Source organism: Nematolebias whitei, chromosome 1 (assembly GCF_014905685.2).
Source record: "Nematolebias whitei isolate Nwh7 chromosome 1, NemWhi1, whole genome shotgun sequence".
In the NCBI taxonomy this organism is placed as follows: Eukaryota; Metazoa; Chordata; class Actinopteri; order Cyprinodontiformes; family Rivulidae; genus Nematolebias; species Nematolebias whitei.
Genome location: NC_056498.1, coordinates 78379664 through 78395206, shown reverse-complemented (window position 1 = coordinate 78395206; position 15543 = coordinate 78379664). Strand labels below are relative to the sequence as shown.

Here is a 15543-nt window from a genome sequence, read left to right as displayed (position 1 = left end):
ATATATATATATATATATATATATATATATACTGTATATAACAAAATAAACTACTACTTACTACTTGTACTGCTATTCCTACTTTATGGTTTTTCACGTATCGTGGGTCTTCACGGTACGGACCCCCACAATAGAGGCAGGGCAGCCGGCTCAGGACTCGAAAGTCCCAGGTTCGATCCCTGGTCACTGCATACCTCGTGGTGTCTCTGGGCAGCACGACTTATCCTCAAAATGCCCCCCAGGTGCTTTCAATAGCTTCCCACTGCACCACCTGGTGGTGGATGGCTTAAATGCAGAGACTAATTTCGCCATTGTATGGAAACATACAGTGATGACAATGTGATGACATTATTATTATTATTGTTATAAACAAGGGACTACTATTTATAAAAATGTGATAAATAAAACCTAAACACATAAAATAAACTATAAAACCGTAGAATCAAATCAAATTAAAACAAACATAATGACTGAATCCAACATGTGAAACTAATTATTATGAGGGGAGTGGTGGCGCAGAGGTTAGAGAAGGTGGGCCTGCGATCGGAAGGTCGCCAGCTCGACCCCCCTGGGCCAACATCGTCAAAATGTGGGTGGGAAATGTGAAACACCCACACCTGCCTCCACCCTCATTTGCCACACTCTGTGCCCTTGAGCAAGGCCCTTATCCCCCACCATCTGCTCCCAAACACATCTCTGTTGAAAATGAGTCCCCGTGACTCAATGATACTACTTGAATAAATAAAGGATAAAATAAAAAATAAAAAAATGAAACGTGGGTCCTTTTAATTAAATTTGCTCGGCTGCAGGTCTGACTGGACCTCAGACGAAACGTTTATTCAGGTTTTGAGTCGTTAGAGCGGACTCTCGAACACCAGCAGGATTTTTCTGCTGCTCTTCGTCTCCTGGCTGCATTTACATTCAGCTCATGATTGACAGCTCAAAGAGAGCAGGAGGCGGGCTCTATCTCCTGTTCCTGCTCTCTGATTGGCTGCTGCAACTCAGAGAAAATGCGCATTGCGAGAGAAAAAAGGGGAGACTGAAAGGAAGAGGAGGAGGAGGTGGGAGGTAAAGAGGGGGGCACACCGGCCTGACGAGGAGGAGGACTGAGCTCACCTGATCCGATGGAGGGATTCTCCTGCAGGACGACAACAAACAGAGGAGAAGAGGAGTTAGAGGACGAACAGATCAACAGCTGAAGAGGAGGAGAGAAGGAGTCTCTCTCTTTTTAGGGTGCAACAGGAGAAACTTTCATTTCCTCTCCTCCTCCATCCCTCCTTCATCCCTCCTGCCTGTGTGGGCGTGCTCCCACCCTACTTTTCTTCTTCTCTTGTTTTTTCACGTGAGAGGAAGCTGCACCTCCTTCGTCACGCAGATTTATTTTGCAGTCCAGGGATTCTCCTCCTCATAGCTGCGTCAGGACGAGAAGAAGCACCAGCTCCCAGCTGGCAGGATTTTAGAAAATGTTTTTGTGTGAAATTTGTGACGGGACAGAGAACTTGGTGTTTGTTGGACCATGAAGGGACTGTGATCCATCACTGGGATAGCTGGGAGTCCATCTGATGAAGAGGAGCTGAGGGTCGGCTCGGACATCATCTGAAGACTGACCATCATCTTCGTCACGTCTGATCAAACCTGAACTCTCTAAAAAGGAAGAACTCGTCAAAGGATCGTCTTTGAATGAAAATATTCTCCTTGAAGACTTAGTTTCCAAAAATATCTATTTATATTTAAAGTTCGTCCTTTAAATCTTCTGAATCGTCTGAACTTCAAACACATTGTCACATTTTTATGAACGAGTTTCAGTTTTATATCTGCAGTGAAATATTTTGTTGACAGATTTAAATCTGGTTAGTTCTCAGCAACGAAGCAGACCTGGACTTTAACTGGTCCCCTGAAGCCCAGGACCACAGGAACCTGCTCAGGTTGGACTTGTGAGGATCCATAAAGACTGAGGCCCATCTCCTCCGAGGACACCATCAGTCCGGCCCACATTAGTCCTCTCAGAACCAGTCCAATGCGTGAGGTGGTTCTGCTGGAGCTGGAGTTTCAGCAGAACATCACAGCAGACTCTGTTAGAACCCCGTTTTCTCACCTTCGGATCTTTGTGGTTCTGCTGGACTCGTCGTAAACCAACTGCTGGCCACGATGATCGGAGTCAACAGCATTCACTCGTCAGGACGCTTGCGCTCACGTTCGCTGTGCTCGGTCCGAAGTGGGCGGGACTCGAAGGGCTCGGAGGCCTTCAGGTACCCCAGAGCGCCCAGGTCCCGCTCCCTGAAACCACTGGCCTTCCCGGACCTGCTGGGAAGAAGCCAGGACCCGCAGAACCGCAAAAAGAAGGTAGAACCTGGAGCCCAGGCTGCCGGGCTTGACGTGAAACGTGATGTGATGTTGGTCCTCAGGTCTGCAGCGGTTCTCTAAATGTTCTCTCATCGCTTCACGCTCTGTTCAAATGGGTCAAACTTTACTCTCAGACACAGTTCAAGGGTTTTGTTTAGAAATATCAACACGCTTGTTGGGTCCACCTCAGTGATAATCCAAATGCCAGGTACTGATGTTTCATTAAACAGATTATATAAACTGACAAGCAGTTTGTTCAGAAACACAACAAATTAAAACGTAATCTGGTGAAACTGTTTCAGCCCAGCGAGCAGCAGCGAAGACACCGTGTTAGAAACGAGAACTTCCCCTGCACTTGGAAAAAAAATCATCTGGATCAGACAGTGGATCAGCAGAACACGGTCCGCTTGTGGCAGAAACAGTCTTCATAAACATTGACCACAGCTCCAGAGGTTGAACTGACCTTCATGTAGGAGCTTGTTTAAATATGGATCGAGTTTTTTCGTAACTTTCCCTGAAAAGTTGAACGAGTTGTTGCCGAGAACTCTGATGAGATCTGTGGCTGATAAAATATTTGCAGCTTTACAAACTTAGCAAAATTAGAACTTTCTGGAGAAACTTTAACAGGGACTGCCACGTGGCGGCCATTTTAAAGTTTTGATCTGACAGCACTGTGTGTTGGGGTTCGCTCTGAGCTACCACCACACCAAGTTTCAGATGAATATCTCTAAAAATGGTTGACTTATAGTATTTTTTCTTTTTAGCTCAGGCAGCCATCTTGGATTTTTGATTTATAATCAGAGTTGATTAGGGATTGTTGTCAGCTACGAATACACCAAATTTTAGCTAAATAGCTCTAAAAACTACCTTTTGAAATTTGTCCTGATGCATGCTCAATAATCCAGGTACAAAAATCCAAAAAAGTAAAATCTGGTCCTCTGGACATTCAAAAAAAAAAAGTAGAAACGTTTCGTCTTTCTTCCGAAAGACTTCCTCAGTCTGAGGTGCTGTATTCAGCTCAGTCTCTTAAATAGCATCTTCTCGCAGTGGATCAACCAGTTTTGCTGCTGACAACCAAAACCAGCTGATCACATGCTCAAGAAGGACCATCAGCCTAACAATGGATCATTAGCACACTGATGGCTGTTTACTACTCACAGAGGGTTGAGTGATACTAGCAATCACAGCATTGTAAGAGGGGGACAGTTGAACACGTAGGCCTCCACCCCTGTTTAATGATGGACGGTTTCTTTTCACAAAGATGGCCTCCTTTACTCTTCTCTCAAACCATCGTTCCTCTCTGTCCAGGATGTGAACATCTTCATCCCTGAAAGAGTGACCGCTGGCCTGGAGATGAGTGTAGACCGCAGAGTCCTGGCCTGATGATGTTGATCTTCTGTGCTGGGCCATCCTTTTGGCCAGTGGCTGTTTAGTTTCCCCGATGTAAGATTGATCACAGCCCTCCTATGCTATTTATAAGACTGAGCTGAATACAGCACCTCAGACTGAAGAAGTCTTTTGGATGAAAGACGAAACGTTTCTACAATTTTTTTTTTATTATTATTTTTTGAATGTCCAGAGGTAACTTTTTTGGACTTTTGAAATTTGCTTTTGTACCACCACTAGACAGAGTATTGCGTAGTCTTTTCATCGTCCCAGCTCTAAGGTCAAGGTCAACAGTTAAACAAGGTCTCTGTTGCTGTGTAGTTTGTGGACGGGCGTGTAATGTTGTGATGCGTTTCCTGTTTGAGTCGTCGTTTTAGTCACGTTTCACTGAACTAACCCTAGATTCTCCAACATGTTCTCTGTGGTGCTCATCTGAGGTGCCTTGTCCCTGCTCTTCATGTTGGTTTATTACGTTATGTTTGAATCTACTGGCCGGCAGCCAGCTATTAAATCTGGATTAAATAATCTGGATTTAATCTGCAACTGCATCAACTACTGGTAATTAGACAAAAAGAGTAAAATCAAGATTTTTCATGTTAATTTAGTCCAGTACAAAGATTTAAAACAACTAGAGATTAATTTCTCTGTTTTGTGTGCAACAGAGGGTTTTAGAACAACCTGCAGCATCACTAAGTTCATTTTGAATCACTTCCTGTAGCTGTTTCACAATAAAAGCCATGAAAAGGGTTGTAGGAGAAACACGACCTGTGCCTGTTTCAGTGCCAGTTGCAGCCGTCTCACTCTCCGCTAACCGTTTCTGTCCTCTTCACTGCCAGCTGAAAACATCTGGGTCCGAAACGAGAGCGCATAGTTTCAGCTTCTCTTCCAGGTGTTTACATCTGGATTGTACAACATGGAAGATATTCTTTGTAACAGAATCCCAAACCCTCGGGTGAGCAGAAACACTGGAACGTAAAATAGATGAAAGTGACCTAAAGAACCGCAGCAGGCCTGTGACCTGCTGACCCACCAAACAGTTTCTTCAGGTTTGATCTGGAGATGGACTAGGTCAGTCCAGAACCTTCCACTCCTCGCTCCTGATGAGCTCCTTGGTTGGTTTGGCTAAATCGTACTTTACTTGTCAGACAAAAGAATTCTGTGGATTTAAACCATTCTTTGGACTTTCTGTCACTTTGGTAAAGGTCCATCTCATCAATCAATAAAACTAGTCCAGAACGTCTGAGACTCATCTCTGGACGTCTGGAGACCAGGGACGTTGTCCTTGGTCTTACTGTGATGTCTGTGTCAAAGTCCAGAGTTCTGTGGCTCTGTTGGACTGCTTGTGGCTCTGATGCTTGTTTGTCACCCGCAGACTCTGAACGCAGTCCAGAAGGTTTTGAAAACTGAACTTGTGTTTTCTAGTGTATGACATTTTGTGATAATTTTCTTCAAAAACGTAAATAAAGTAGAGAGTGGAGCTCCAAGTGTTGAACTGCAGGAGATCTGTTTCCTAAACTTACATGAAGATCAGCCTCCCTCCCCTCCCTCCTGAGGGTCACCGGGGTCTTTGTTCGGCTCACAGACAGATGTTTGGTCACCTGCTGACTGGAGTCATGAAGATATTTATTGTTCGCATGTTCAGGACCCAGCTGGGCAGCAGAAACCTGTCAGCCACATGCTCCGACCCTTTAGTTCAACAGATTATGTGGATTATGAGGGCGGCTGTGGATGAGTGGTTAGAGCAGTCGTCCTCAAATGCAAGAGTTGGGGGTTCGAATCCACCAGCAGTCACATGCCGAAGTGTCCCTGGGCAAGACATTGAACCCCTCATTGCCTCCATTCTATGTCCCATCGGTGTATGAATGTGATAAATCACTGATTAATCTCTTTAGAATTATTTGTTCAATTAGCTTTGTACAGTTCTAGTAGAGTGCTGTGTGAATGGGTAAATGAGGACACAGGTTGTACAAACCGGATTCCAAAAAAGTTGGGACACAAAACAAATTGTGAATAAAAACTGAATGCAATGATGTGGAGGTGCCAACATCTAATATTTTATTCAGAATAGAACACAAATCACAGATCAAAAGTTTAAACTGAGAGAATGTCTCATTTTAAGGGAAAAATCTGTTGTTTCCAAATTTCATGGCGTCAACAAATCCCAAAAAAGTTGGGACAAGTCCATTTTTACCACTGTGTGGCATCCCCCATTCTTCTTACAACACTCAACAGACGTCTGGGGACAGAGGAGACCAGTTTCTCAAGTTTAGAAATAGGAATGCTCTCCCATTCATGTCTAATACAGGCCTCTAACTGTTCAATCGTCTTGGGCCTTCTTTGTCGCACCTTCCTCTTTATGATGCGCCAAATGTTCTCTATAGGTGAAAGATCTGGACTGCAGGCTGGCCATTTCAGTACCCGGATCCTTCTCCTACGTAGCCATGATGTTGTGATTGCTGCAGAATGTGGTCTGGCATTATCGTGTTGAAAAATGCAGGGTCTTCCCTGAAAGAGATGATGTCTAGATGGGAGCATATGTTGTTCTAGAACCTGAACATAGTTCTCTGCATTAATGGTGCCTTTCCAGACATGCAAGCTGCCTATGCCACAAGCGTTCATGCAACCCCATACCATCAGTGATGCAGGCTTCTGAATGGAGCGTTGATAACAACTTGGGCTATCCTTGTCCTCTCTGGTCCGGATGACATGGCGTCCCAGTGTTCCATAAAGAACTTCAAATCGTGACTCATCTGACCACAGAACAGTCTTCCATTTTGCCACACTCCATTTTAAATGACCCCTGGCCCAGTGCAAACGTCTGAGCTTGTGGAGCTTGCTTAGAAATGGCTTCCTCTTTGCACTGTAGAGTTTCGGATGGCACGGTGGATTGTGTTCACTGACAATGCTTTCTGGAAGTATTCCTGAGCCCATTCTGTTATTTCCTTGACAGTGGCATTCCTGTTTGAGGTGCAGTGACGTTTAAGGGCCCGGAGATCACGAGCATCCAGTAGAGTTTTACGGCCTTGACCCTTACGCACAGCGATTGTTCCAGATTCTCTGAATCTTTTGATGATTTTCTGCACGGTTGATGATAATAACTTAAAAGTCTTTGCTATTTTACGCTGGGTAACTCCATTCTGGTATTGCTGCACTATCTTTCTGCACAACAATGGTGGAATTGGTGATCCTCTTACCATCTTGGCTTCTGAGAGACACTGACACTCTGAGAAGCGCTTTTTATACCCAATCATGTTGTCAATTGACCTAATTAGTGTTGATTGGTCTTCCAGCTGTTCATTATATGCTCAATTTCCTTTTTCCAGCCACTTATTGCTACTTGTCCCAACATTTTTGGGATTTGTTGACACTGTGAAATTTTGAATCAACATATTTTTCCTTTAAAATGTTACATTTACTCAGATTAAACTTTTGATCTGTCATCTATGTCATATTACGAATAAAATATTGAGATTTGCCATCTCCACATCATTGCATTCAGTTTTTATTCACAATTTGTTTAGTGTCCCAACTTTTTTGGAATCCAGTTTGTAGTGTAAAGCACTTTGAGTATCTTGATCAGATAGAAAGGCGCTATATAAGTAGAGTCCATTTACCGTTATTTGGCGTTCTTTTACAAATGGTGCCAGCTGTGAATCTGATCTAGATGTAAACGCCTGGAAGTAAAAGCTGATGGACTGGTCTCCTGTCCCATGTTCGTCCTTTGAAGTCCAACCCAAACAAACACAAATGGTCTCAGTTCCTTTAGAGGAGACGGTCTTTATTAAAACATGTTGGACCAGTCCAAACCCAGAAGTCAGTTCTCTTCCATCAGGTTGGATGTAAGCACAGGCGTCACAACAATTATATGTGCAGGGGACATGTCCCCCTCACATTTTAAAAATATTAATTTGGACCTCCCCACATTTACCATGAAATATTAGTTCACCCAGTGCTGTTTCTATTTCTTCTTAAATTAATCCATTCCACCTGATTAACAGGAGAATACTCAAACCATATAAAGTCCACTCCAGGTTTTCCTGATTGCCTACAACAACTCCACACCGCATGCAATGTTTCCCAGAGGTCACTTAGCTTGGCAGGGTGCTCATCTCTTCAGGGCTTTTTTGTTGACCGGGTGGAGAGGAGGGGGTGACACCTCTGTGTTACGCGCTAGCTTAGCGCTATGTTAGTGGCGGCAGTTGTCGAACTGCGGTAACTGTGGCTTTACTGCAGTTCGACAACTGCAATAAAGCCCTTCTCGGTTCAGAAACCTTACTGTTGCTCAAATCCAGAGTACTCGATTACAACAACCTTCACAGCTGGGCTATATTTGTGCCAAATAACATACAAAAAGCAACATTTCATCTTACTTTAATTACACACATTTAAAGCTTGTTTCTCACCAAGTTTGCAGAAATTCAGCTGTGGGTTTTAAAGACATTTCAACTTTAATGCACTTTAACACACAGCGTTAGGTTGGCACTACTTGTATTTATAGAGAAGTTTAATTTATAAAACGACTTTACCACTAGACTTTTTTAACTTGTATTCAGCACTACTCATCTAAAGGATATTTCTCTGTTTAACAATGGACAATTATTTTCGGAGGACCTGACTCAACCTTGTTAGATCTAGTGGTGATGTTGTTTTCATTATTTAATTTGCTTATATAAACACATGTAGTGCAGTTGTGCATTACAGTTGAAATGTCTTTAAAACCCTAAAACTTATTGTCCTCAAACTTGTTGAGAAACTTGCTTTAAATGTGTGGAATCAAAATAAGAAAAACTACATGAAATGTTGCTTTCTTTATATGTTTTTCACCTTTAAACAGGGGCCATATGCAACAGTGCAAATACAGCCCAGCTGTAAAGGTTGTTGTCATTGAGCACTCTGGATTTGAGCGAGAGTACGGTTCCCAAAACTGGGAAAGGATTTACTGCAGTGCTGTCGACTGGGGTGGGGGTGTTAGGATGCGTGAGAGAAGCGGAGCATGCTCTATTCGCACAAGGAGAGCTGTTGGTCAGGCTACTTCTTCTTGAGCTCTAAAATAGTTATCGAATCAATTGTTTACTTATATAGGTAAACGAAGATGTTTAACAACCTGTTAAAATATACCAGAATGCAGGAAATAGCATCCATTCAAAACTTTCTGGGGGAGGACACCCAGACCCCACCAGTGCCCCCCCCCCCCCCCCACACACACACACACACACACATTACAAATGCTCTGACACCAATGGATGTAAGAAAGCAAATTCTTGGTGTTTTACATCTTTAGACATGAAACTCCCTGAGCAAGAGGAGAGTGGTTCTTGTTTGGGTTGGAAACATCTCAGAACTTGTCAAGTGTCCACAGAACTGTGTGACCTGGCTGACTGTGTGTCGTCTCTCTGCAGACTCTCTACAGCGCCATCAAGACCGAGAAGCTGCAATGGACCATGTAAGTGCCAACATGCATGTAAACATGTGAAGTGTGTCCTCGTCGCGCTGATTCCCTTATTTCAAGCTCTGTTGCCGTGGCAACCGCTTCCTGCTTCTCTCCTTGCTGTAATTATAGGTCAGCATCCCACCGCCCATGACTGTGTGTGAGACTCCTGTCTTCCCTTTACTTTGAACCCTTTTGTTTGGTTTCCTGTTTGGATGTTAATATTCTAATAAAACAATGTCTGACTTTTTGTCCACAACGACTTCAGGAGCTGCAGCTTTTAGGAGAAAATACAGAAATGTTCCCAAACAGGCATCCGCTTCAACGTTTTGTCTTAAAAAACTCAAAAAATCTGAGTTTGGTCCAAAAGTAGCAGCTTTACTTTTCCTTTCTGATGAGTCAAGACTGGGGCACAGAAGCTGTTTTGACCTTGTCTGAGCCTTCACACTGACAACCTGACCTGGAAGATCTCATCAAGTCCTCCTCCTCACCTGTCTAATATACCAAAGCACATGTGCCCTGCACCTCCAGAGCCAGGAGGTCCAGGGCCAGGAGGGACTAAGGCTTATCTGAAGTCTTCTGGTGGGTCTGCATTGTGGCCCAGTCCTCCTTTACCGTCTCATACCTGGACTCAGGGAGTGGTGCCATCAACCTCGGACCTACCAGACCTTCCACCTGGCAGAAACTCCAGGTCCAGTCAACATGAAGAACCAGATTCTTTGTTCAGCCACTGCTTAAGAAGACTTTCCTCTTAAACGACTTTTCTCTTCGCACTAAAACAGGATTTAATGTTCCCGGCGAGCTTCTTGTTGCTAAACCGGTTCTGTTTTCTAAACTGCTCTCCTTGGACCACTGCTACAGGAGTTGGACAAGGTTCTGTTTTATTCCAGCCTTTAGTAGCTTCTGCTGGACGTAAACATGTCCTTTGGGTCAGTTCATCAAGGATTTCAGGAAGGACTTGATGGGCTTGCTGGCAGGACTTTAGTCAAAATACGACGTTGGTGATTTTAAGAAACGCCTGTTGTGAGTCGGACCATGTTCTGACCCGCTGACCAAAGACTTTCTGCTTCTTAGTGACTCTTCATCTCACACAGTTTGTGACTGGACCCACTCATGTCGGGTCACGCACGCCATCTGTTGAAGTCGAAGTCTGAAGGAAAACATCGGAACGTTCATGTATCTAACTCCATAACTGCTGTGCTCCCCCCCCCCCCCACACACACACTTGTAATGACTCTGTCCTCCAGAAGACACACTTCAAACTTTCACCGATCTTTATTTCTTAATTCTGCCTAAACGGAGCGGACCGATGGTCACCTCAGCCCCGGTTTAACAAAACAGCTTGTCTGTCTGTCTGCTTGTCTGTCTGCTTGTCTGTGTGTCTGCTTGTCTGTCTCCCGACGGCCTCGGAGACGGGCCGACTATCAAATTTCTCCTGGGTCATGAGTAACCAAGGATAAAACAACAAAGTCCATGCTCAATAATCCAGGTATACAATCCAACATTTTTCAGTCAGGTCATCTGGACAGTTTCTTTTTTTTTTGTGCTGAAACGTTTCGCCTTCGATCCAGAAGACTTCATCAGTCAAGGAAACACACAACAAAACTAATTCTTCCTCCAACAACTTACTCCAAAGTGGAACAAACCAGTTCTGCTTGTGATAAGATGGTCTCTTTGACAAAACCTCAAGGACAAAAGTTTCATCTATCGCGCTCTGTCTGTCTGCCTGCCTGTCTGCCTGTTTGTCTGTCTGTCTGTCTGCTTGTCTGTCTGTCTGTGTGCTTGTCTGTCTGCGTGCTTGTCTGTCTGTCTGCCTGCCTGCCTGTCTGCTTGTCTATCTGTCTGTCTGCTTGTCTGTCTGCTTGTCTATCTGTCTGTCTGTCTGTCTGCTTGTCTGTCTGTCTGCCTGTCTGTGATGTTTAAGTTTCTGACATTTGATTTGAACAATGACAGAGTTATTAATATTATATAATATATAATTATAGTAAAATACTATATATATTATGAATATAATATCTGTAATATTAATATATCTATAATATATAATTATAGTATAATACAATAATTTTAGTTAGTGTCTTAGTTCAGTTTGATTGTTGAGCATCTTCTGATATTTTATTTTATTAAAGTTTTTCTGTTTTTTTCTCAGCAGATAATCCAAACAGCTGACGTGTTATTGATCGATCAGAACCTGAATATAGTATTTATTAACGCGTCAGAGCAGCAGAATAAATCTGTCGCCTTCATCTTGTTGAATTCTCATGGACTCAAAAAGTGTAACTCTTCGTGTTCTCACATGTTTCATGGCTGATTATTAAGAGAACAGAAACACGTGATGAATAAAATGAGTCGAGCTGATCGTCTGACTCACATTTTACACGTCGGTCAACAGATGTCAGCGTCCACTCACAGAATGACATCATACTTGAACTAATTAATTTGATCTTCTGATGGAAACAAGTTAAGAATCTCTACTTTTTTAAAGTGATGAAGAGGAGTTGAGGAAGTCCATGTCGGAGCTGGCAGAGGTCCGAACAGACTCCGCCTCCCACACCATGAAGCGTCAGGGGGGCATGGCCCGGCCGGCTGACAGCGAGCTTTATAAAAGTGGCTTCCTGGTCCGTAAAATCCACGCCGACCCCGACGGGAAGAGAAGTAAGCTTCTTCGTAACAAACTTGTAAAAAGTCCAAAGTTAATTTCTTTACAACTCGTTTTCATTTGTTAGCTGTAAAATTTAAAACACTCGTCATGTGATGTTATCTGTTACACATCGTTTTAGCGTGTGATTTCCCATGATGCCTTGCTTGTTGCAGCGTCGCGAGGTAAAAGAGGCTGGAAGACGTTCTACGCCATGCTGAAGGGTCTGGTGCTCTACCTGCAGAAGGTAAAGCTGCTCAGCGTCCTCTCCCTAACATTCATCACACAGGACCAGTCAGATGTGACCTGATGGACGTGGACTGGGTTCTTCTGGTTTCATTACACGGCTGCTGTGTGTCTGTTCACCAGGATGAGTACCGCTCAGAGCGAGAGCTGTCGGAGGAGGACTTGAAGAACGCCGTGTCCATCCATCACTCCCTGGCCATGAGAGCAGCTGACTACAGCAAACGGCCCGACGTGTTCTACCTGCGAACGGCCGACTGGAGAGTCTTCCTGTTTCAGGCGCAGTAAGACGCTCTGCTTTTGTCTTCTGTCCTTTGCTGCATCCTAAAAAGCTCCTGAATCAAAGTGGAGGATTTTTTTACAGCAGCGCACCATCTTCAACAACAAGATGTGATTGATCAGACTCATGTTTTGTTGCTAAAACTCCATGATGAACAGCTGGAGTGTGATTAAGACCAATTTAATTTAGGACTTTGTTATCATCAATGTTTTAGTTTGGTGTGGAGTGGTGGTGTAGAGGTTAGAGAAGGTGGGCCTGTGATCGGAAGGGCACTGGTTCAACTCCCGGGACCGATAACATCAAAAAGTGTGGGAAAGGTGAAACACCCACACCTGCCTCCACCCTCATTTGACCCACTCTGGACCCTTGAGCAAGGCCCTTAACCCCCACTATCTGCTCCCCCGGGTGCCCTGGATGGCAGCTCTCTGCTCCACACAGAGGGCTGTGGTAGCTCGGTGGTCTGTGGTTGAGTCAGGAAGGACATCTGGCATCAAAACAATTGCCAAGTCTTCATGCAAGTTATCTGATAAAAGTTTGTAGGCTCAATCATCCAAGTAGATAACAACAAAAAAGGTTAAATCGTTTCATCTGGACCAATTTCTTTAAGTGAGAAACGTTTTGTCTTCCATCCTGAAGACTTCATCAGTCTGTGGCCTGCCAACCAGATCTGTCCTGTAGGCAGCCTTCATTGCTGTGTTTCAAGCCAAGCTCCTGTTGAAATCTCAGAAGTAAACTTTTAATACATGCAAACAGAGCACATCCATCCAAAACAATCAGCCATCATGTACAACAATCAAATGTTTTAGATCAACTAACAAAGTAAAGTCAGGTCCTCTGGACAGATTCTTCTTGTTGAGATGTTTCAACTTTTATCCAAAAGACTTCTTCAGTCTGAGGAGCTGCAACAAACTCAGTCTTATAAATAGCACCTTCTCATAGTAGATCAACCAGTTTGTTGTTGACATCCAGAACTAGCTGTTCCCATGAAAAAGGAGGACCATCAGCCTGATGGCTGTTTACTATTCACAGAGGGCTGAGTGATACTGGCAATAACAGCATTGTAAGAGGGGGACAGTTGAACATGGAGTCCTCCACCCCTGTTTAATGATGGACGATTTCTTTTCACAAAGATGGCCTCCTTTACTCCTCTCTCAAATCATCGTTCCTCTCTGTCCAGGATGTGAACATCTTCATCCCCGAAAGAGTGACCGCTGGCCTGGAGATGAGTGTAGACCACAGAGTCCTGGCCTGATGATGTTGATCTTCTGTGCTGGTCCATCCTTTTGGCCAGTGGCTGTTTAGTTTCCCCGTCACTTTTTTTTAGATTTTTCTACCTGGATTATTGAGCATGCATCAGGATATTCGTGCGAGTTAGTTCGCTGTGGCGACCCCTGAAGAAGGGAGCAGCCAAAAGAAGAAGAAGATCAAATGATGGTATCAATAATTTATGAAAAGTTACAAGAAAACAAGAACTGTCAAGTTTGTGGTGGGAATGGTTTGAACATCTTTTCTGTCAACAAAATACAAAAAAGCAAATTGCCACCGACTCGCAGATCAAACGATGTGTCAGAGTTTGTAGCATAGAGCTCGACGTGATAATCGAGTTTACGAACATAAACATGGAAACATTTTGATGCTTTTACTTTTCAAAGTTTGAACAGCCTCAGTTTTTTTGCTTTACGCCCGTCGCATCACGGTATGGGCTATCCGTAAACTTTCTCTGGTCCCGCCCACAACTTCTGACTCGCTTAAGATCATTTCACTTCACACACACATGCACCAGCATTTTCATGAGCCCAGCTCCAAGGTCAAGGTAAAAAAAAAAGGCCAAAGTTTATAAAAGGTTATTGCAACAGATTTCTGTGTAATAGGAGAACATCCAACAGGTGGATGCTGTGCCGTGTGCTACCCTTGTTTTGTTTTTCCTGCAGAAATCCAGAGCAGATGCAGTCCTGGATCACACGCATCAACATGGTGGCGGCCATGTTTTCTGCTCCTCCGTTCCCAGCGGCAGTTGGCTCACAGAAACGTTTTAGCCGTCCTCTGCTGCCGGGCTCCAACACCAAACTGTCCCAGGTACAGACAGGAAGTTGTTTCTTGTTTCTGTCAGAGTCAATACTGAAATTAAACTTTCTTGGTTCTGCCTCTGTCTCCTCAGGAGGAGCAGCTCAAATCTCACGAGAACCGGTTTAGGGCGGTTTCCTCAGAGCTGGTTGAATTTGCAGCATCCACACCAGACCGAAAGGTGAAAGGTCGCGAGCTGGAGGAGCTGAAGCTCCGGAAGGAGTACCTGGAGTTTGAGGTGAGAGAGATCGCAGAGACGGCATGTTAAAGCTGCTTTCTACCAAAGAATCTAAAACCAGCCGATTATATTTACTTTCTTTTACTAACTGATTTTACTGCAAATGAAGTAGCTGAACATTTGATTCACTGAGTGACTGATGAAGTAATCAGTAATATAAAATTATTCTAATAATTGTGATTCGGGTGGCATGGTGGATCAGTGGGTAGAGCTGTTTCCTCTCAGCAAGAAGGTCACCAGTTCAAATCCCGGCCCGGGGCCTTTCTGGGTGGAGTTTGCATGTTCTCTCCATGCATGTGTGGGTTTTCTCCAGGTACTCCAGTTTCCTCCCACAAACCAAAAACATGCATGTTAGACTGACTGGTAACTCTAAATTGTCCCTAGGTGAGAAAGTGAATGGTTGTTTGTCTCATTTTTGTCTCATTTGAGCACGATGGCTCAGTGGTTAGCACTGTTGCCTCACAGCAAGAAGGTCCTGGGTTCCATCCCCGGTTGTACCTGGGGTCTTTCTGTGTGGAATTTGCATGTTCTTCTTGTGCTCGCATGGGTTTTCTCTGGGTACTCTGGTTTTCTCCCACAGACCAAAAATGTGCATGTTAGTCTGACTTCAGGCCCAGGCCTCCCTTGCAAAAGAGATCTGTGATCTCAATGAGATTAGCCTGGCTCGATAAAGGTCAATAAATAAATAATATTGTCTCGTTTGTCTCTATGTGTCCCTGTGATGGACTGGAGACCTGTCCAGGGCGTCCCCCACCTCTCACACAGTGATGACTGGACATGGACACCAGTGAACTCCATGACCCATAAAGGAAGAAGCGGGTTAAGAGGATGGATGGATGGATGGATGGATGGATGGATGGATGGATGGATGGATGGATGGATGGATGGATGGATGGATGGATGGATGGATGGATGGATGGATA

At 44.1% G+C, this 15543-nt stretch overlaps 1 protein-coding gene across 1 annotated transcript in view; it reads left to right on the top strand.

The window, feature by feature from the left end:
• psda (pleckstrin and Sec7 domain containing a) overlaps positions 1-15543 on the top strand; it is a 75173-nt gene that overhangs the window by 35466 nt on the left and 24164 nt on the right. Inside the window, exons 8-13 of the mRNA XM_037698174.1 lie at positions 9129-9172; positions 11643-11812; positions 11972-12042; positions 12165-12322; positions 14250-14394; positions 14477-14620. Of these exons, the coding sequence (XP_037554102.1) occupies positions 9129-9172; positions 11643-11812; positions 11972-12042; positions 12165-12322; positions 14250-14394; positions 14477-14620 (732 nt within the window). The remainder of the gene's footprint in view (positions 1-9128; positions 9173-11642; positions 11813-11971; positions 12043-12164; positions 12323-14249; positions 14395-14476; positions 14621-15543) is intronic.